At 50.7% G+C, this 21,520-nt stretch overlaps 2 protein-coding genes and 1 pseudogene across 2 annotated transcripts; all 3 read right to left on the reverse strand.

Annotated features, from left to right (window-relative positions):
* Nucleotides 1–1,585: 1,585 nt before the first annotated feature.
* On the reverse strand, nt 1,586–3,678 carry LOC139355590 (exonuclease GOR-like). Its single transcript, XM_071067429.1, is given in 3 exon segments — nt 1,586–1,791; nt 1,794–1,827; nt 1,830–3,678. Coding segments are annotated over 3 exon segments (2,073 nt in total). The 5' UTR covers nt 3,663–3,678.
* Nucleotides 3,679–10,383: 6,705 nt separating this feature from the next.
* LOC139355591 (exonuclease GOR-like) lies at nt 10,384–12,476 on the reverse strand. Its single transcript, XM_071067430.1, is given in 3 exon segments — nt 10,384–10,589; nt 10,592–10,625; nt 10,628–12,476. Coding segments are annotated over 3 exon segments (2,073 nt in total). The 5' UTR covers nt 12,461–12,476.
* A 3,286-nt stretch (nt 12,477–15,762) lies between these two features.
* On the reverse strand, nt 15,763–21,155 carry LOC139355592 (exonuclease GOR-like; annotated as a pseudogene).
* Between the last annotated feature and the right edge of the window lie 365 nt (nt 21,156–21,520).

Genomic DNA, 21,520 nt, shown 5'->3' on the forward strand with positions numbered 1-21,520 from the left:
TGTAAACATGTTCTCATCACAATAAAATATGTATGTGAGGAAATGAGTATGCTAATTAGCTCCATTTTGTCATTCCACAATGTATACATGTATGAAACCTCACGTTGAATGCCATGAACATATATAATTTTTATTTTCAACTTAAAATTAAATTTAAATAAATTATGAAAATTAAAAGAAATAACACACAATAAAAAAAAATATTTTATTTTTGAAATCTCCAAAGAAGGAGTCTATGTTATAAAGGAAAAGAAAATTCCAGCAACGGTAAAATCAATCAGAAATGCCCTACTTCAGTGCTTTCCTCAGTTTGTGTGACAGAGTGGAAATCCAGTTCTTCACTAAGTCATTGTTCTGGAACAGGGTGTGTTTGTATATAGGTGTGTGGGGGCTCACATATACAAATTAAATTAATGGTACTGTAAGCATTCAAACTATCAGTTTACTTTAGTGAGGTACACAGACACACACATACACACACACACACGCAGGCACGCACACACACACACACAAACTCGTGTAAAATCAGCCACTCCACCAAAACTAGCTACTTAGTGTCGCATCTCTCATTGAAGATTCAAAATGGGAACATGGATTTAGAGAGGCGTGATGATTCCTTGTCTCCTGGAGCCCAGTTGGAAGTCGCCTGACTGATTCCGACATTGTAATTGGTTGGTTGCGTGGAAGAATCCACTTTGACTCTCACCATACATACTCCTGGGAAGTCAGGTAGTGCAGCGGACAGAGCAAGGGCTCTGCAGCCAGGCTGACTGCACCTGACTTGTAGCTAGGATACCTCAGATAAACTGCTTAACACTTGTGCTTCAGTTTCCTCATCTGTAAAATGGGGATAAAACGCTATCTCTCTCACAACTATTATGAGGACTAACTGGGTTAATAGGTGCAAAGTACCAAGTACATAATAAACGAACCACCAGTGCTCCTTACAATCATGAGCATTTGGCGCAGGTGAAGACGCATGGTTTCTTGAGGTATAAAATTAAGCTTTATTTACCTACCCATTGGGTTGTTCCAAGGGTTAATGATACAGTGTTCACGATTTCCCAATGTAAGCCATTTTAAGAAGGAAACATAGTTAACATGAATCGAATACCTACTATGTGCGATTGTTTCAGGGCCTGCCATGTGTTGCTTCATTCATGCCTTATCGTGACCTTATGATCACGCTTTAAAGATAAATACGTAGAAGCACAAAAACGTCCTTTGTCCAATATGACAAAGCCAGTAAGTGGTGGAAGTTGAATTTGAAGCCAGATGTGTAATTCCAGAGCCCAAGTGCTTCACCCACCTCAGCGTGGTGCCTCTACAGAAAAATAGGTAAGGGCACATGGAGGAGCAAATGCCTTTCCGTTGTTTTTAAATTCTTTCATTTTTTGAAATTCCTAGAGACATTGATTCTTTGCCAGCCCCCGGGGGTGGGGGAAAGCTCGGGTGGGGGAGGGGCGGTTCCGATAGCACCAGAGGAGAGGAAGACGCCCAGCAGTTAAGACTGGCAGGAGGCTGGGGGGCCAGGGGGCTGGCTTTGTTCTCAGAGATCATGGAAGTCCAGGTGGGCTGAGGGAGGCTAGCGGTGGAAGAAGGACAGAGGTCTGGGAGGGTCAGAGGGATGGGGCCAGGCGCGAGGGACCGCGGCAGGGACTCGGGGGCCTGGGAGTGGGGGCTCGGGGCTGGGGGAGGCGATTGGTGGAAGGATAGAGGTCTGGGAGGGGCAGAGGGATGGGGACAGTCGCGAGGGGCCGCGGCAGGGACTCCGGGGGACTGGAAGTCGGGGTCGGGGTTAGTCTTGGCTTTTTGCCCTCTCCTGCAAAACCGGCTGCTTCGGTTTCTGTCGCTTTGCGGCCAGGTGGACTGGGTTAGCTCTCGGGAGCGATCGCAGTTGTGGAAGAGGCCTGGGTCTGAGGACAGGCCAGGGCGGCGGGAGAGGCGGACGGGTGGCCTCGCTGGATCCCGGCGCGCTCTCGGACTTTCCACATCACCAGCTGCAGGCAGGCGTTTGCGTCCTGGCAGGAGTCGTGCCCGTCCTGGCTGTCCTGGATGATCTGTCCGAGGTAGTCGGCCGTGAGATTCCTTAGGGAGCGCTTGTAGGGGAAACCCCGGTAGTGCGGGAAGAGCACCGCCGTGTCCACCACGGTGCTGTGGATCAGCTTCAGGGCCAGCAGGTCGCTCTCCAGGCTGTGCCCGATGAGGATGGTTTGGGCGCTGAAAAAGCTCAGCAGGATGGCTTGGACTTTCGGCAACGTGATGCTGGTCTGGGCGACGTCGGCCTCGGTCACGCCGGAAAACCTGGTGTTGTAGTCCACGATCTCGTTGTCGGGCTTGACGAAGGTGTCGTACACCACCCGCATGTCGGCGTCCACCACGGTGACGCGGGTCAGCTCTAGGCCGTGCGTGGTGTAGCACATCTCACAGTCCAAGGCGTAGATTCCGGGATAAGCGTCTCTGGAAAACTCTTTCTTGAAGGTCTTCACGAAGCCATCCAGGCTCTCCTTGCGGCCGTCCCGCACGTGCTGCTTTGCCACCTGGCAGCCCACGGAGCCAGGAGCGGCTGCACAGCAGGTGTACTGGGTAAGCCGGCCTCCGGCCACTTGGCTGGAGCGGACCCTCCCCCAGTGGTAGTAACACACCTGGTCGCGTACACAGCGGCCCGAAGGGGACACCAGGTACTCGGTGCCACAGCGGCAGCAGACCCTGCGGGAGGAGTCGCCTGGCCCCTTCCCCTGGGCAGTGAAGAGGACGGCGCCTCCGGGCCGCTCGGGGTGCGGGAAGGGGTAGCCGTTCTCCTTGAGCTGCTCCCGAGTGAGCAGGAAGTCCTGGAGGCGGCTGTACAGAGCGGTCCTGCTGAGGCCGGGCATGGAGCTGGGGGTCAGGCCCTTCAGTCTCTTGAGGGCGTTCAGCACCACATTCAGGTAGACGTTCTTGTTGGGGCTGCGGTCGTGGGCCACCTTCTCCTCGTTCAGCGCCTTCTCCTTCGCCTCCTGCTCGGAGGCGCAGAACTGGAGACACTCTTGGGTGAGCAGTTGGAGATAGCCTCGGCGGATGACGGTGGGGACTCGGCACCCAGACTTTCGGAGGAGGATGGGTTTCTTCAGACTCCGTAAGGATGGACGATGGGCGATTCGCTTAGAGCTGTCGGTGGTGGAGGTCCTGTATGCCATCCCTGACCTGTTGTGCGTCTTCCATGGCTGTGTGCCGACCTTGGAGCCATCGGAGCGTTGGTGGCTGCTGGCCGCCAGGGTTCTCTTGGCATCTGTGGGACCTGTGTCCAAGCAAGGGCTGGGAAAGTGGGCGATCCTCTTCCTCTCCCTGGGGGCTGAGATGCGGACTGCGGGGGGCCTCTCTGTCAGCCTTGGGGCGGCTGGCGGCTGGCAGGCCGATGCCCTCTGCGCAGGGAAGTACCACGCCTCCGTCACCATCTTGGGCCACTCTGGGGCCACGGCCGGACCGCTATTCTGAGGCTCCGCCTGGATCCCCACAAGCGCTGAGGCCTGGTTGTACATCTGGGGCACCCAGAGCCCGAAGTTCCGGGCAGGTTGATGAGAGGGCAGTGGGAGCTCTAGAGCCTCGAGGGCCAGCTCCTCGGCCACCTTCTTAGCTTCTGGATATCCGGGTGGGAACCAGCAAGGAGCTGTGGCTCTCAACATCTTGCTGCCTTCTGGAGCACTGGCCTGGCTCTGCTGCTCTGCGGACTCGCGGGCTTCAGTGAGTGCCGCGGCCGCCGCGCCTCGCCTTTATATAGGCACAGGGCAGAGTGGGCGGGACTTCCCCTTCATTAGATTGGCACTTCAATCCAATCACACTAAACCCAATTAATTTTCCACCACACCGCAGCTTGGGAACGCCTCAGAGGGTCTGCGGATGGAATCAACTGGAACTCCTGGTTGCTACCCTTGGAGCTAGGTTGCTTTTCCTGAGTTAATTAACCGTCCCTGCCAAGCAGTCCTATCATGGCTACTGGTTCTGAGCTACATAGGAGTAAACTGAGCTTCAGGGAGGTTCGTCGACTTGCTCTGGCCCACACAGCACACCAGGGAGTCAGGATTGGGCCGGCAGTCTGCTGCACGCTGGAGGGCAGGACCTCGCTGGGGTGGCCTTTCCCTGCTCTGTGCACTCCTGCACTGTGGGCAATTTGAGGACAGGAAGTGGACGGCATCCACTTCTCTCCAAGGACATGGCCAACGTTCAACACAGGGGGTCTTCAAAAGGTTCACAGAAAATGGACGTTGTGAAAAATCTCTGCATGGATTTCAGTTGTTTTACACTAAAACAAACTTATACTAACTTGTTATAACCTTTCTGAACCAGATCCACTCTGAGGCACTAAGAAGGATGAGACACCCACTGAAAAGGACTCCTATCAGAGCAACACGAATTCCGCTAAAATGGCAGCAAAAACAAACCAAATTTACGGTGAAGCTTGGGTGGAGGAATGAAGAATTCATTGATGTTTTATGTAAAGCTTATAAGGAGAGTCCTCCGAAGAAATCAGCTGTTGACGAAGGTACAGCTTGTTTTAAGAAGAGATGAGAAGATGTTGAAGATGAATCCTGCAGTGGCTATGAACACCATTGTGCCCAGATCAGCTTGCACCTGGGAGGCAGAGGATGTAGTGAGCCAACATCATGCCACTGCACTCCTGTCCGGGCGACGGGAGGGAAACTCTGTCAAAAAAAAAAAAAAAAAAAAAAAGACATACACATCCAATAGAATGCTATTTAAAAAAAAAGAAGGGAAACATGTCGTTTGTAACATGAATGAGCCTAGACGATGTTATACTGAGTGAAATAAAGCCGAGGCCGGGCACGGTGGCTCATGCCTCTAATCCCGGTTCTCTGGCATGCCAAGACAGGTGGAGCACTTGAGCCCAGGAGTTGGCGATCAACCTGGGCAACATGGAGGAAGCCCATCTCTAGAAAAAATACAACAATTAGCCAGGTGTGGTGTGGACGCCTGTGGTATTAGCTACTCAGGAGGCTGAAGTGGGAGGATCTCTTGACCGCGGGAGGTGGAGGCCATGGTGAGCCGTGTTTGTGTCACTGTACTCCAGCCTGGGTGACAGAGTGAGACCCCCTCTGGAAAGGTGAATAAATACGTGACAAAGTTGTAAAGAGCAAAGACAGAAAGACAAATGCTGCATGATCTCACTTCTACGTGGAATCTAACAAAATTGAACTCATGCTTGTAGAGAGCAGAAAGGTGGTTACCAGAGGCAGGGGCCGTGGAGGGACTCGGGAGATGTTAGTCAAACAATACAAAATTTCAGATAGGAATAGTTCTAGAGATCTACTGAACAGCATGACAACTATAGTTAATAACTAAGCATTGTATACTTGAAAACAGCTGTAAGTGTAGATTGTAAACATGTTCTCATCACAATAAAATATGTATGTGAGGAAATGAGTATGCTAATTAGCTCCATTTTGTCATTCCACAATGTATACATATATGAAACCTCACGTTGAATGCCATGAACATATATAATTTTTATTTTCAACTTAAAATTAAATTTAAATAAATTATGAAAATTAAAAGAAATAACACACAATAAAAAAAAATATTTTATTTTTGAAATCTCCAAAGAAGGAGTCTATGTTATAAAGGAAAAGAAAATTCCAGCAACGGTAAAATCAATCAGAAATGCCCTACTTCAGTGCTTTCCTCAGTTTGTGTGACAGAGTGGAAATCCAGTTCTTCACTAAGTCATTGTTCTGGAACAGGGTGTGTTTGTATATAGGTGTGTGGGGGCTCACATATACAAATTAAATTAATGGTACTGTAAGCATTCAAACTATCAGTTTACTTCAGTGAGGTACACAGACACACACATACACACACACACACGCACGCACGCACACACACACACACAAACTCGTGTAAAATCAGCCACTCCACCAAAACTAGCTACTTAGTGTCGCATCTCTCATTGAAGATTCAAAATGGGAACATGGATTTAGACAGGCGTGATGATTCCTTCTCTCCTGGAGCCCAGTTGGAAGTCGCCTGACTGATTCAGACATTGTAATTGGTTGGTTGTGTGGGAGAATCCACTTTGACTCTCACCATACATACTCCTGGGAAGTCAGGTAGTGCAGCGGACAGAGCAAGGGCTCTGCAGCCAGGCTGACTGCACCTGACTTGTAGCTAGGATACCTGAGATAAACTGCTTAACACTTGTGCTTCAGTATCCTCATCTGTAAAATGGGGATAAAACGCTATCTCTCTCACAACTGTTAAGAGGACTGACTGGGTTAATAGGTGCAAAGTACCAAGTACATAATAAACGAACCACCAGTGCTCCTTACAATCATGAGCATTTGGCGCAGGTGAAGACGCATGGTTTCTTGAGGTATAAAATTAAGCTTTATTTACCTACCCATTGGGTTGTTCCAAGGATTAATGATACAGTGTTCACGAATTCCCATTATAAGCTATTATAAGAAGGAAACAGAGTTAACATGAATGGAGTACCTACTATGTGCCATTGTTTCAAGGCTTGCCATGTGTTGCTTCATTCATTCCTCACCGTGACAATTATGATTACACACTAAAGAAAAAACGTAGACGCACAAAGACGTCTTTTGTCGAATATGACAAAGCCAGTAAGTGGTGGAAGTTGAATTTGAAGCCAGATGTGTAATTCCAGAGCCCAAGTGCTTCACCCACCTCAGCGTGGTGCCTCTACAGAAAAACAGGTAAGCGCACATGGAGGAGCAAATGCCTTTCCGTTGTTTTTAAATTCTTTTATTTTTACGTTTGAAATTCCTAGAGACATTGATTCTGTGCCTGCCCCTGGGGGTGGGGGAAAGCTCGGGTGGGGGAGGGGAGGTTCCGAAAGCCCCAGAGAAGAGGAAGACGCCCAGGAGGGAAGACTGGAAGGAGGCTGGGGGGCCAGGGGGCTGGCTTTGTTCTCAGAGATCATGGAAGTCCAGGTGGGCTGAGGGAGGCTAGCGGTGGAAGAAGGACAGAGGTCTGGGAGGGGCAGAGAGATGGGGCCAGGCGCGAGGGACCGCGGCAGGGACTCGGGGGCCTGGGAGTGGGGGCTCGGGGCTGGGGGAGGCGATTGGTGGAAGGATAGAGGTCTGGGAGGGGCAGAGGGATGGGGACAGTCGCGAGGGGCCGCGGTAGGTACTCCGGGGGACTGGGAGTCGGGGTCGGGGTTAGTCTTGGCTTTTTGCCCTTTGGGCGGGACTTCTCCTTGATTAGATTGGCACTTCAATCCAATCACACTAAACCCAATTAATATTCCACCACACCGCAGCTTGGGAACGCCTCAGAGGGTCTGCGGATGGAATCAACTGGAACTCCTGGTTGCTACCCTTGGAGCTAGGTTGCTTTTCCTGAGTTAATTAACCGTCCCTGCCAAGCAGTCCTATCATGGCTACTGCTTCTGAGCTACATAGGAGTAAACTGAGCTTCAGGGAGGTTCGTCGACTTGCTCTGGCCCACACAGCACACCAGGGAGTCAGGATTGGGCCGGCGGTCTGCTGCACGCTGGAGGGCAGGACCTCTCTGGGGTGGCCTTTCCCTGCTCTGTGCACTCCTGCACTGTGGGCAATTTGAGGACAGGAAGTGGACGGCATCCACTTCTCTCCAAGGACATGGCCAACGTTCAACACAGGGGGTCTTCAAAAGGTTCACAGAAAATGGACGTTGTGAAAAATCTCTGCATGGATTTCAGTTGTTTTACACTAAAACAAACTTATACTAACTTGTTATAACCTTTCTGAACCAGATCCACTCTGAGGCACTAAGAAGGATGAGACACCCACTGAAAAGGCCTCCTATCAGAGCAGCACGAATTCCGCTAAAATGGCAGCAAAAACAAACATCAAATTTACGGTGAAGCTTGGGTGGAGGAATGAAGAATTCATTGATGTTTTATGTAAAGCTTATAAGGAGAGTCCCCCGAAGAAATCAGCTGTTCACGAAGGTACAGCTTGTTTTAAGAAGAGATGAGAAGATGTTGAAGATGAATCCTGCAGTGGCTATGAACACCATTGTGCCCAGATCAGCTTGCACCTGGGAGGCAGAGGATGTAGTGAGCCAACATCATGCCACTGCACTCCTGTCCGGGTGACGGGAGGGAAACTCTGTCAAAAAAAAAAAAAAAAAAAAAAGACATACACATCCAATAGAATGCTATTTAAAAAAAAAGAAGGGAAACATGTCGTTTGTAACATGAATGAGCCTAGACGATGTTATACTGAGTGAAATAAAGCCGAGGCCGGGCACGGTGGCTCATGCCTCTAATCCCGGTTCTCTGGCATGCCAAGACAGGTGGAGCACTTGAGCCCAGGAGTTGGCGATCAACCTGGGCAACATGGAGGAAGCCCATCTCTAGAAAAAATACAACAATTAGCCAGGTGTGGTGTGGACGCCTGTGGTATTAGCTACTCAGGAGGCTGAAGTGGGAGGATCTCTTGACCGCGGGAGGTGGAGGCCATGGTGAGCCGTGTTTGTGTCACTGTACTCCAGCCTGGGTGACAGAGTGAGACCCCCTCTGGAAAGGTGAATAAATACGTGACAAAGTTGTAAAGAGCAAAGACAGAAAGACAAATGCTGCATGATCTCACTTCTACGTGGAATCTAACAAAATTGAACTCATGCTTGTAGAGAGCAGAAAGGTGGTTACCAGAGGCAGGGGCCGTGGAGGGACTCGGGAGATGTTAGTCAAACAATACAAAATTTCAGATAGGAATAGTTCTAGAGATCTACTGAACAGCATGACAACTATAGTTAATAACTAAGCATTGTATACTTGAAAACAGCTGTAAGTGTAGATTGTAAACATGTTCTCATCACAATAAAATATGTATGTGAGGAAATGAGTATGCTAATTAGCTCCATTTTGTCATTCCACAATGTATACATATATGAAACCTCACGTTGAATGCCATGAACATATATAATTTTTATTTTCAACTTAAAATTAAATTTAAATAAATTATGAAAATTAAAAGAAATAACACACAATAAAAAAAAATATTTTATTTTTGAAATCTCCAAAGAAGGAGTCTATGTTATAAAGGAAAAGAAAATTCCAGCAACGGTAAAATCAATCAGAAATGCCCTACTTCAGTGCTTTCCTCAGTTTGTGTGACAGAGTGGAAATCCAGTTCTTCACTAAGTCATTGTTCTGGAACAGGGTGTGTTTGTATATAGGTGTGTGGGGGCTCACATATACAAATTAAATTAATGGTACTGTAAGCATTCAAACTATCAGTTTACTTCAGTGAGGTACACAGACACACACATACACACACACACGCACGCACGCACACACACACACACAAACTCGTGTAAAATCAGCCACTCCACCAAAACTAGCTACTTAGTGTCGCATCTCTCATTGAAGATTCAAAATGGGAACATGGATTTAGACAGGCGTGATGATTCCTTCTCTCCTGGAGCCCAGTTGGAAGTCGCCTGACTGATTCAGACATTGTAATTGGTTGGTTGTGTGGGAGAATCCACTTTGACTCTCACCATACATACTCCTGGGAAGTCAGGTAGTGCAGCGGACAGAGCAAGGGCTCTGCAGCCAGGCTGACTGCACCTGACTTGTAGCTAGGATACCTCAGATAAACTGCTTAACACTTGTGCTTCAGTTTCCTCATCTGTAAAATGGGGATAAAACGCTATCTCTCTCACAACTATTATGAGGACTAACTGGGTTAATAGGTGCAAAGTACCAAGTACATAATAAACGAACCACCAGTGCTCCTTACAATCATGAGCATTTGGCGCAGGTGAAGACGCATGGTTTCTTGAGGTATAAAATTAAGCTTTATTTACCTACCCATTGGGTTGTTCCAAGGGTTAATGATACAGTGTTCACGATTTCCCAATGTAAGCCATTTTAAGAAGGAAACATAGTTAACATGAATCGAATACCTACTATGTGCGATTGTTTCAAGGCCTGCCATGTGTTGCTTCATTCATGCCTTATCGTGACCTTATGATCACGCTTTAAAGATAAATACGTAGAAGCACAAAAACGTCCTTTGTCCAATATGACAAAGCCAGTAAGTGGTGGAAGTTGAATTTGAAGCCAGATGTGTAATTCCAGAGCCCAAGTGCTTCACCCACCTCAGCGTGGTGCCTCTACAGAAAAATAGGTAAGGGCACATGGAGGAGCAAATGCCTTTCCGTTGTTTTTAAATTCTTTCATTTTTTGAAATTCCTAGAGACATTGATTCTTTGCCAGCCCCCGGGGGTGGGGGAAAGCTCGGGTGGGGGAGGGGAGGTTCCGATAGCACCAGAGGAGAGGAAGACGCCCAGCAGTTAAGACTGGCAGGAGGCTGGGGGGCCAGGGGGCTGGCTTTGTTCTCAGAGATCATGGAAGTCCAGGTGGGCTGAGGGAGGCTAGCGGTGGAAGAAGGACAGAGGTCTGGGAGGGTCAGAGGGATGGGGCCAGGCGCGAGGGACCGCGGCAGGGACTCGGGGGCCTGGGAGTGGGGGCTCGGGGCTGGGGGAGGCGATTGGTGGAAGGATAGAGGTCTGGGAGGGGCAGAGGGATGGGGACAGTCGCGAGGGGCCGCGGCAGGGACTCCGGGGGACTGGAAGTCGGGGTCGGGGTTAGTCTTGGCTTTTTGCCCTCTCCTGCAAAACCGGCTGCTTCGGTTTCTGTCGCTTTGCGGCCAGGTGGACTGGGTTAGCTCTCGGGAGCGATCGCAGTTGTGGAAGAGGCCTGGGTCTGAGGACAGGCCAGGGCGGCGGGAGAGGCGGACGGGTGGCCTCGCTGGATCCCGGCGCGCTCTCGGACTTTCCACATCACCAGCTGCAGGCAGGCGTTTGCGTCCTGGCAGGAGTCGTGCCCGTCCTGGCTGTCCTGGATGATCTGTCCGAGGTAGTCGGCCGTGAGATTCCTTAGGGAGCGCTTGTAGGGGAAACCCCGGTAGTGCGGGAAGAGCACCGCCGTGTCCACCACGGTGCTGTGGATCAGCTTCAGGGCCAGCAGGTCGCTCTCCAGGCTGTGCCCGATGAGGATGGTTTGGGCGCTGAAAAAGCTCAGCAGGATGGCTTGGACTTTCGGCAACGTGATGCTGGTCTGGGCGACGTCGGCCTCGGTCACGCCGGAAAACCTGGTGTTGTAGTCCACGATCTCGTTGTCGGGCTTGACGAAGGTGTCGTACACCACCCGCATGTCGGCGTCCACCACGGTGACACGGGTCAGCTCTAGGCCGTGCGTGGTGTAGCACATCTCACAGTCCAAGGCGTAGATTCCGGGATAAGCGTCTCTGGAAAACTCTTTCTTGAAGGTCTTCACGAAGCCATCCAGGCTCTCCTTGCGGCCGTCCCGCACGTGCTGCTTTGCCACCTGGCAGCCCACGGAGCCAGGAGCGGCTGCACAGCAGGTGTACTGGGTAAGCCGGCCTCCGGCCACTTGGCTGGAGCGGACCCTCCCCCAGTGGTAGTAACACACCTGGTCGCGTACACAGCGGCCCGAAGGGGACACCAGGTACTCGGTGCCACAGCGGCAGCAGACCCTGCGGGAGGAGTCGCCTGGCCCCTTCCCCTGGGCAGTGAAGAGGACGGCGCCTCCGGGCCGCTCGGGGTGCGGGAAGGGGTAGCCGTTCTCCTTGAGCTGCTCCCGAGTGAGCAGGAAGTCCTGGAGGCGGCTGTACAGAGCGGTCCTGCTGAGGCCGGGCATGGAGCTGGGGGTCAGGCCCTTCAGTCTCTTGAGGGCGTTCAGCACCACATTCAGGTAGACGTTCTTGTTGGGGCTGCGGTCGTGGGCCACCTTCTCCTCGTTCAGCGCCTTCTCCTTCGCCTCCTGCTCGGAGGCGCAGAACTGGAGACACTCTTGGGTGAGCAGTTGGAGATAGCCTCGGCGGATGACGGTGGGGACTCGGCACCCAGACTTTCGGAGGAGGATGGGTTTCTTCAGACTCCGTAAGGATGGACGATGGGCGATTCGCTTAGAGCTGTCGGTGGTGGAGGTCCTGTATGCCATCCCTGACCTGTTGTGCGTCTTCCATGGCTGTGTGCCGACCTTGGAGCCATCGGAGCGTTGGTGGCTGCTGGCCGCCAGGGTTCTCTTGGCATCTGTGGGACCTGTGTCCAAGCAAGGGCTGGGAAAGTGGGCGATCCTCTTCCTCTCCCTGGGGGCTGAGATGCGGACTGCGGGGGGCCTCTCTGTCAGCCTTGGGGCGGCTGGCGGCTGGCAGGCCGATGCCCTCTGCGCAGGGAAGTACCACGCCTCCGTCACCATCTTGGGCCACTCTGGGGCCACGGCCGGACCGCTATTCTGAGGCTCCGCCTGGATCCCCACAAGCGCTGAGGCCTGGTTGTACATCTGGGGCACCCAGAGCCCGAAGTTCCGGGCAGGTTGATGAGAGGGCAGTGGGAGCTCTAGAGCCTCGAGGGCCAGCTCCTCGGCCACCTTCTTAGCTTCTGGATATCCGGGTGGGAACCAGCAAGGAGCTGTGGCTCTCAACATCTTGCTGCCTTCTGGAGCACTGGCCTGGCTCTGCTGCTCTGCGGACTCGCGGGCTTCAGTGAGTGCCGCGGCCGCCGCGCCTCGCCTTTATATAGGCACAGGGCAGAGTGGGCGGGACTTCCCCTTCATTAGATTGGCACTTCAATCCAATCACACTAAACCCAATTAATTTTCCACCACACCGCAGCTTGGGAACGCCTCAGAGGGTCTGCGGATGGAATCAACTGGAACTCCTGGTTGCTACCCTTGGAGCTAGGTTGCTTTTCCTGAGTTAATTAACCGTCCCTGCCAAGCAGTCCTATCATGGCTACTGGTTCTGAGCTACATAGGAGTAAACTGAGCTTCAGGGAGGTTCGTCGACTTGCTCTGGCCCACACAGCACACCAGGGAGTCAGGATTGGGCCGGCAGTCTGCTGCACGTTGGAGGGCAGGACCTCGCTGGGGTGGCCTTTCCCTGCTCTGTGCACTCCTGCACTGTGGGCAATTTGAGGACAGGAAGTGGACGGCATCCACTTCTCTCCAAGGACATGGCCAACGTTCAACACAGGGGGTCTTCAAAAGGTTCACAGAAAATGGACGTTGTGAAAAATCTCTGCATGGATTTCAGTTGTTTTACACTAAAACAAACTTATACTAACTTGTTATAACCTTTCTGAACCAGATCCACTCTGAGGCACTAAGAAGGATGAGACACCCACTGAAAAGGACTCCTATCAGAGCAGCACGAATTCCGCTAAAATGGCAGCAAAAACAAACATCAAATTTACGGTGAAGCTTGGGTGGAGGAATGAAGAATTCATTGATGTTTTATGTAAAGCTTATAAGGAGAGTCCCCCGAAGAAATCAGCTGTTGACGAAGGTACAGCTTGTTTTAAGAAGAGATGAGAAGATGTTGAAGATGAATCCTGCAGTGGCTATGAACACCATTGTGCCCAGATCAGCTTGCACCTGGGAGGCAGAGGATGTAGTGAGCCAACATCATGCCACTGCACTCCTGTCCGGGTGACGGGAGGGAAACTCTGTCAAAAAAAAAAAAAAAAAAAAAAAGACATACACATCCAATAGAATGCTATTTAAAAAAAAAAGAAGGGAAACATGTCGTTTGTAACATGAATGAGCCTAGACGATGTTATACTGAGTGAAATAAAGCCGAGGCCGGGCACGGTGGCTCATGCCTCTAATCCCGGTTCTCTGGCATGCCAAGACAGGTGGAGCACTTGAGCCCAGGAGTTGGCGATCAACCTGGGCAACATGGAGGAAGCCCATCTCTAGAAAAAATACAACAATTAGCCAGGTGTGGTGTGGACGCCTGTGGTATTAGCTACTCAGGAGGCTGAAGTGGGAGGATCTCTTGACCGCGGGAGGTGGAGGCCATGGTGAGCCGTGTTTGTGTCACTGTACTCCAGCCTGGGTGACAGAGTGAGACCCCCTCTGGAAAGGTGAATAAATACGTGACAAAGTTGTAAAGAGCAAAGACAGAAAGACAAATGCTGCATGATCTCACTTCTACGTGGAATCTAACAAAATTGAACTCATGCTTGTAGAGAGCAGAAAGGTGGTTACCAGAGGTAGGGGCCGTGGAGGGACTCGGGAGATGTTAGTCAAACAATACAAAATTTCAGATAGGAATAGTTCTAGAGATCTACTGAACAGCATGACAACTATAGTTAATAACTAAGCATTGTATACTTGAAAACAGCTGTAAGTGTAGATTGTAAACATGTTCTCATCACAATAAAATATGTATGTGAGGAAATGAGTATGCTAATTAGCTCCATTTTGTCATTCCACAATGTATACATATATGAAACCTCACGTTGAATGCCATGAACATATATAATTTTTATTTTCAACTTAAAATTAAATTTAAATAAATTATGAAAATTAAAAGAAATAACACACAATAAAAAAAAATATTTTATTTTTGAAATCTCCAAAGAAGGAGTCTATGTTATAAAGGAAAAGAAAATTCCAGCAACGGTAAAATCAATCAGAAATGCCCTACTTCAGTGCTTTCCTCAGTTTGTGTGACAGAGTGGAAATCCAGTTCTTCACTAAGTCATTGTTCTGGAACAGGGTGTGTTTGTATATAGGTGTGTGGGGGCTCACATATACAAATTAAATTAATGGTACTGTAAGCATTCAAACTATCAGTTTACTTCAGTGAGGTACACAGACACACACATACACACACACACGCACGCACGCACACACACACACACAAACTCGTGTAAAATCAGCCACTCCACCAAAACTAGCTACTTAGTGTCGCATCTCTCATTGAAGATTCAAAATGGGAACATGGATTTAGAGAGGCGTGATGATTCCTTGTCTCCTGGAGCCCAGTTAGAAGTCGCCTGACTGATTCCGACATTGTAATTGGTTGGTTGCGTGGAAGAATCCACTTTGACTCTCACCATACATACTCCTGGGAAGTCAGGTAGTGCAGCGGACAGAGCAAGGGCTCTGCAGCCAGGCTGACTGCACCTGTCTTGTAGCTAGGATATCTCAGATAAACTGCTTAACACTTGTGCTTCAGTTTCCTCATCTGTAAAATGGGGATAAGAACGCTATTCCTCTCACAACTGTTAAGAGGACTAACTGGGTTAATAGGTGCAAAGTACCAAGTACGTAATAAACGAACCACCAGTGCTCCTTAAAATCATGAGCATTTGGCTCAGGTGAAGACGCATGGTTTCTTGAGGTATAAAATTAAGCTTTATTTACCTACCCATTGGGTTGTTCCAAGGATTAATGATACAGTGTTCACGAATTCCCATTATAAGCTATTATAAGAAGGAAACAGAGTTAACATGAATGGAGTACCTACTATGTGCGATTGTTTCAAGGCTTGCCATGTGTTGCTTCATTCATTCCTCACCGTGACAATTATGATTACACACTAAAGAAAAAACGTAGACGCACAAAGACGTCTTTTGTCGAATATGACAAAGCCAGTAAGTGGTGGAAGTTGAATTTGAAGCCAGATGTGTAATTCCAGAGCCCAAGTGCTTCACCCACCTCAGCGTGGTGCCTCTACAGAAAAACAGGTAAGCGCACATGGAGGAGCAAATGCCTTTCCGTTGTTTTTAAATTCTTTTATTTTTATGTTTGAAGTTCCTAGAGACATTGATTCTGTGCCTGCCCCTGGGGGTGGGGGAAAGCTCGGGTGGGGGAGGGGAGGTTACGAAAGCCCCAGAGAAGAGGAAGACGCCCAGGAGGGAAGACTGGCAGGAGGCTGCGGGGCCAGGGGGCTGGCTTTGTTCTCAGAGATCATGGAAGTCCAGGTGGGCTGAGGGAGGCTAGCGGTGGAAGAAGGACAGAGGTCTGGGAGGGGCAGAGAGATGGAGCCAGGCGCGAGGGACCGCGGCAGGGACTCGGGGGCCTGGGAGTGGGGGCTCGGGGCTGGGGGAGGCGATTGGTGGAAGGATAGAGGTCTGGGAGGGGCAGAGGGATGGGGACAGTCGCGAGGGGCCGCGGTAGGTACTCCGGGGGACTGGGAGTCGGGGTCGGGGTTAGTCTTGGCTTTTTGCCCTTTGGGCGGGACTTCTCCTTGATTAGATTGGCACTTCAATCCAATCACACTAAACCCAATTAATATTCCACCACACCGCAGCTTGGGAACGCCTCAGAGGGTCTGCGGATGGAATCAACTGGAACTCCTGGTTGCTACCCTTGGAGCTAGGTTGCTTTTCCTGAGTTAATTAACCGTCCCTGCCAAGCAGTCCTATCATGGCTACTGCTTCTGAGCTACATAGGAGTAAACTGAGCTTCAGGGAGGTTCGTCGACTTGCTCTGGCCCACACAGCACACCAGGGAGTCAGGATTGGGCCGGCGGTCTGCTGCACGCTGGAGGGCAGGACCTCTCTGGGGTGGCCTTTCCCTGCTCTGTGCACTCCTGCACTGTGGGCAATTTGAGGACAGGAAGTGGACGGCATCCACTTCTCTCCAAGGACATGGCCAACGTTCAACACAGGGGGTCTTCAAAAGGTTCACAGAAAATGGACGTTGTGAAAAATCTCTGCATGGATTTCAGTTGTTTTACACTAAAACAAACTTATACTAACTTGTTATAACCTTTCTGAACCAGATCCACTCTGAGGCACTAAGAAGGATGAGACACCCACTGAAAAGGACTCCTATCAGAGCAGCACGAATTCCGCTAAAATGGCAGCAAAAACAAACCAAATTTACGGTGAAGCTTGGGTGGAGGAATGAAGAATTCATTGATGTTTTATGTAAAGCTTATAAGGAGAGTCCTCCGAAGAAATCAGCTGTTGACGAAGGTACAGCTTGTTTTAAGAAGAGATGAGAAGATGTTGAAGATGAATCCTGCAGTGGCTATGAACACCATTGTGCCCAGATCAGCTTGCACCTGGGAGGCAGAGGATGTAGTGAGCCAACATCATGCCACTGCACTCCTGTCCGGGTGACGGGAGGGAAACTCTGTCAAAAAAAAAAAAAAAAAAAAAGACATACACATCCAATAGAATGCTATTTAAAAAAAAAGAAGGGAAACATGTCATTTGTAACATGAATGAGCCTAGACGATGTTATACTGAGTGAAATAAAGCCGAGGCCGGGCACGGTGGCTCATGCCTCTAATCCCGGTTCTCTGGCATGCCAAGACAGGTGGAGCACTTGAGCCCAGGAGTTGGCGATCAACCCGGGCAACATGGAGGAAGCCCATCTCTAGAAAAAATACAACAATTAGCCAGGTGTGGTGTGGACGCCTGTGGTATTAGCTACTCAGGAGGCTGAAGTGGGAGGATCTCTTGACCGCGGGAGGTAGAGGCCATGGTGAGCCGTGTTTGTGTCACTGTACTCCAGCCAGGGTGACAGAGTCAGACCTTGTCTGGAAAGGTGAACAAATACGTAACAAAGTTGTAAAGAGCAAGCACAGAAAGACAAATGCTGCATGATCTCACTTCTACGTGGAATCTAACAAAATTGAACTCATGCTTGTAGAGAGCAGAATGGTGGTTACCCGAGGCAGGGGCCCAGGAGGGATGGGGGAGATGTTAGTCAAACAATATAAAGTTTCAGATAGGAATAGTTCTAGAGATCTACTGAACAGCATGATAACTATAGTTAATAACTAAGCATTGTATACTTGAAAACAGCTGTAAGTGTAGATTGTAAACATGTTCTCATCACAATGAAAATGTATGTGAGGAAATGAGTATGCTAATTAGCTCCATTTTGTCATTCCACAACGTATACATATATGAAACCTCATGTTGAACGACATGAACATATAATTTTTATTTTCAACTTTAAATTAAAATTTATATTTGAATAAATTATGAAAATTAAAAGAAATATCGCACAATAAAAAAAAAAGACTTTATTTATGGAATCTCCACAGAAGGAGTCTATGTTGTAAAGGAATATTCCAGCAATGGAAAATCAATCAGAAATGCCCTACTTCAGTGCTTTCCTGAATTTGTGTGACAGAGTGGAAATCCCGTTCTGCACTAAGTCATTGTTCTGGATCAGGGTGTGTTTGTATATAGGTGTGTGGGGCTCACATATGCAAATTAAATTAATGGTACTGTAAGCATTCAAACTATCAGTTTACTTTAGTTAGGTGCACATACACACACACACACACACACACGCACGCACACACACACACAAACACGTGTAAAATAGGCCACTCCACCAAAACTAGCTACTTAGCGTCTCATCTCTCATTGAAGATTCAAAATGGGAACATGGATTTAGACAGGCGTGATGATTCCTTCTCTCCTGGAGCCCAGTTGGAAGTCGCCTGACTGATTCAGACATTGTAATTGGTTGGTTGTGTGGAAGAATCCACTTTGACTCTCACCATACATACTCCTGGGAAGTCAGGTAGTGCAGCGGACAGAGCAAGGGCTCTGCAGCCAGGCTGACTGCACCTGACTTGTAGCTAGGATACCTCAGATAAACTGCTTAACACTTGTGCTTCAGTTTCCTCATCTGTAAAATGGGGATAAAACGCTATCTCTCTCACAACTATTATGAGGACTAACTGGATTAATAGGTGCAAAGTACCAAGTACATAATAAACGAACCACCAGTGCTCCTTACAATCATGAGCATTTGGCGCAGGTGAAGACGCATGGTTTCTTGAGGTATAAAATTAAGCTTTATTTACCTACCCATTGGGTTGTTCCAAGGGTTAATGATACAGTGTTCACGATTTCCCAATGTAAGCCATTTTAAGAAGGAAACATAGTTAACATGAATCGAATACCTACTATGTGCGATTGTTTCAAGGCCTGCCATGTGTTGCTTCATTCATGCCTTATCGTGACCTTATGATCACACTTTAAAGATAAATACGTAGAAGCACAAAAACGTCCTTTGTCCAATATGACAAAGCCAGTAAGTGGTGGAAGTTGAATTTGAAGCCAGATGTGTAATTCCAGAGCCCAAGTGCTTCACCCACCTCAGCGTGGTGCCTCTACAGAAAAATAGGTAAGGGCACATGGAGGAGCAAATGCCTTTCCGTTGTTTTTAAATTCTTTCATTTTTTGAAATTCCTAGAGACATTGATTCTTTGCCAGCCCCCGGGGGTGGGGGAAAGCTCGGGTGGGGGAGGGGAGGTTCCGATAGCACCAGAGGAGAGGAAGACGCCCAGCAGTTAAGACTGGCAGGAGGCTGGGGGGCCAGGGGGCTGGCTTTGTTCTCAGAGATCATGGAAGTCCAGGTGGGCTGAGGGAGGCTAGCGGTGGAAGAAGGACAGAGGTCTGGGAGGGTCAGAGGGATGGGGCCAGGCGCGAGGGACCGCGGCAGGGACTCCGGGGGACTGGAAGTCGGGGTCGGGGTTAGTCTTGGCTTTTTGCCCTCTCCTGCAGAACCGGCTGCTTCGGTTTCTGTCGCTTTGCGGCCAGGTGGACTGGGTTAGCTCTCGGGAGCGATCGCAGTTGTGGAAGAGGCCTGGGTCTGAGGACAGGCCAGGGCGGCGGGAGAGGCGGACGGGTGGCCTCGCTGGATCCCGGCGCGCTCTCGGACTTTCCACATCACCAGCTGCAGGCAGGCGTTTGCGTCCTGGCAGGAGTCGTGCCCGTCCTGGCTGTCCTGGATGATCTGTCCGAGGTAGTCGGCCGTGAGATTCCTTAGGGAGCGCTTGTAGGGGAAACCCCGGTAGTGCGGGAAGAGCACCGCCGTGTCCACCACGGTGCTGTGGATCAGCTTCAGGGCCAGCAGGTCGCTCTCCAGGCTGTGCCCGATGAGGATGGTTTGGGCGCTGAAAAAGCTCAGCAGGATGGCTTGGACTTTCGGCAACGTGATGCTGGTCTGGGCGACGTCGGCCTCGGTCACGCCGGAAAACCTGGTGTTGTAGTCCACGATCTCGTTGTCGGGCTTGACGAAGGTGTCGTACACCACCCGCATGTCGGCGTCCACCACGGTGACACGGGTCAGCTCTAGGCCGTGCGTGGTGTAGCACATCTCACAGTCCAAGGCGTAGATTCCGGGATAAGCGTCTCTGGAAAACTCTTTCTTGAAGGTCTTCACGAAGCCATCCAGGCTCTCCTTGCGGCCGTCCCGCACGTGCTGCTTTGCCACCTGGCAGCCCACGGAGCCAGGAGCGGCTGCACAGCAGGTGTACTGGGTAAGCCGGCCTCCGGCCACTTGGCTGGAGCGGACCCTCCCCCAGTGGTAGTAACACACCTGGTCGCGTACACAGCGGCCCGAAGGGGACACCAGGTACTCGGTGCCACAGCGGCAGCAGACCCTGCGGGAGGAGTCGCCTGGCCCCTTCCCCTGGGCAGTGAAGAGGACGGCGCCTCCGGGCCGCTCGGGGTGCGGGAAGGGGTAGCCGTTCTCCTTGAGCTGCTCCCGAGTGAGCAGGAAGTCCTGGAGGCGGCTGTACAGAGCGGTCCTGCTGAGGCCGGGCATGGAGCTGGGGGTCAGGCCCTTCAGTCTCTTGAGGGCGTTCAGCACCACATTCAGGTAGACGTTCTTGTTGGGGCTGCGGTCGTGGGCCACCTTCTCCTCGTTCAGCGCCTTCTCCTTCGCCTCCTGCTCGGAGGCGCAGAACTGGAGACACTCTTGGGTGAGCAGTTGGAGATAGCCTCGGCGGATGACGGTGGGGACTCGGCACCCAGACTTTCGGAGGAGGATGGGTTTCTTCAGACTCCGTAAGGATGGACGATGGGCGATTCGCTTAGAGCTGTCGGTGGTGGAGGTCCTGTATGCCATCCCTGACCTGTTGTGCGTCTTCCATGGCTGTGTGCCGACCTTGGAGCCATCGGAGCGTTGGTGGCTGCTGGCCGCCAGGGTTCTCTTGGCATCTGTGGGACCTGTGTCCAAGCAAGGGCTGGGAAAGTGGGCGATCCTCTTCCTCTCCCTGGGGGCTGAGATGCGGACTGCGGGGGGCCTCTCTGTCAGCCTTGGGGCGGCTGGCGGCTGGCAGGCCGATGCCCTCTGCGCAGGGAAGTACCACGCCTCCGTCACCATCTTGGGCCACTCTGGGGCCACGGCCGGACCGCTATTCTGAGGCTCCGCCTGGATCCCCACAAGCGCTGAGGCCTGGTTGTACATCTGGGGCACCCAGAGCCCGAAGTTCCGGGCAGGTTGATGAGAGGGCAGTGGGAGCTCTAGAGCCTCGAGGGCCAGCTCCTCGGCCACCTTCTTAGCTTCTGGATATCCGGGTGGGAACCAGCAAGGAGCTGTGGCTCTCAACATCTTGCTGCCTTCTGGAGCACTGGCCTGGCTCTGCTGCTCTGCGGACTCGCGGGCTTCAGTGAGTGCCGCGGCCGCCGCGCCTCGCCTTTATATAGGCACAGGGCAGAGTGGGCGGGACTTCCCCTTCATTAGATTGGCACTTCAATCCAATCACACTAAACCCAATTAATTTTCCACCACACCACAGCTTGGGAACGCCTCAGAGGGTCTGCGGATGGAATCAACTCGAACTCCTGGTTGCTACCCTTGGAGCTAGGTTGCTTTTCCTGAGTTAATTAACCGTCCCTGCCAAGCAGTCCTATCATGGCTACTGGTTCTGAGCTACATAGGAGTAAACTGAGCTTCAGGGAGGTTCGTCAACTTGCTCTGGCCCACACAGCA

Source organism: Macaca nemestrina, chromosome 8 (genome assembly GCF_043159975.1).
Source record: "Macaca nemestrina isolate mMacNem1 chromosome 8, mMacNem.hap1, whole genome shotgun sequence".
NCBI lineage: Eukaryota > Metazoa > Chordata > Mammalia > Primates > Cercopithecidae > Macaca > Macaca nemestrina.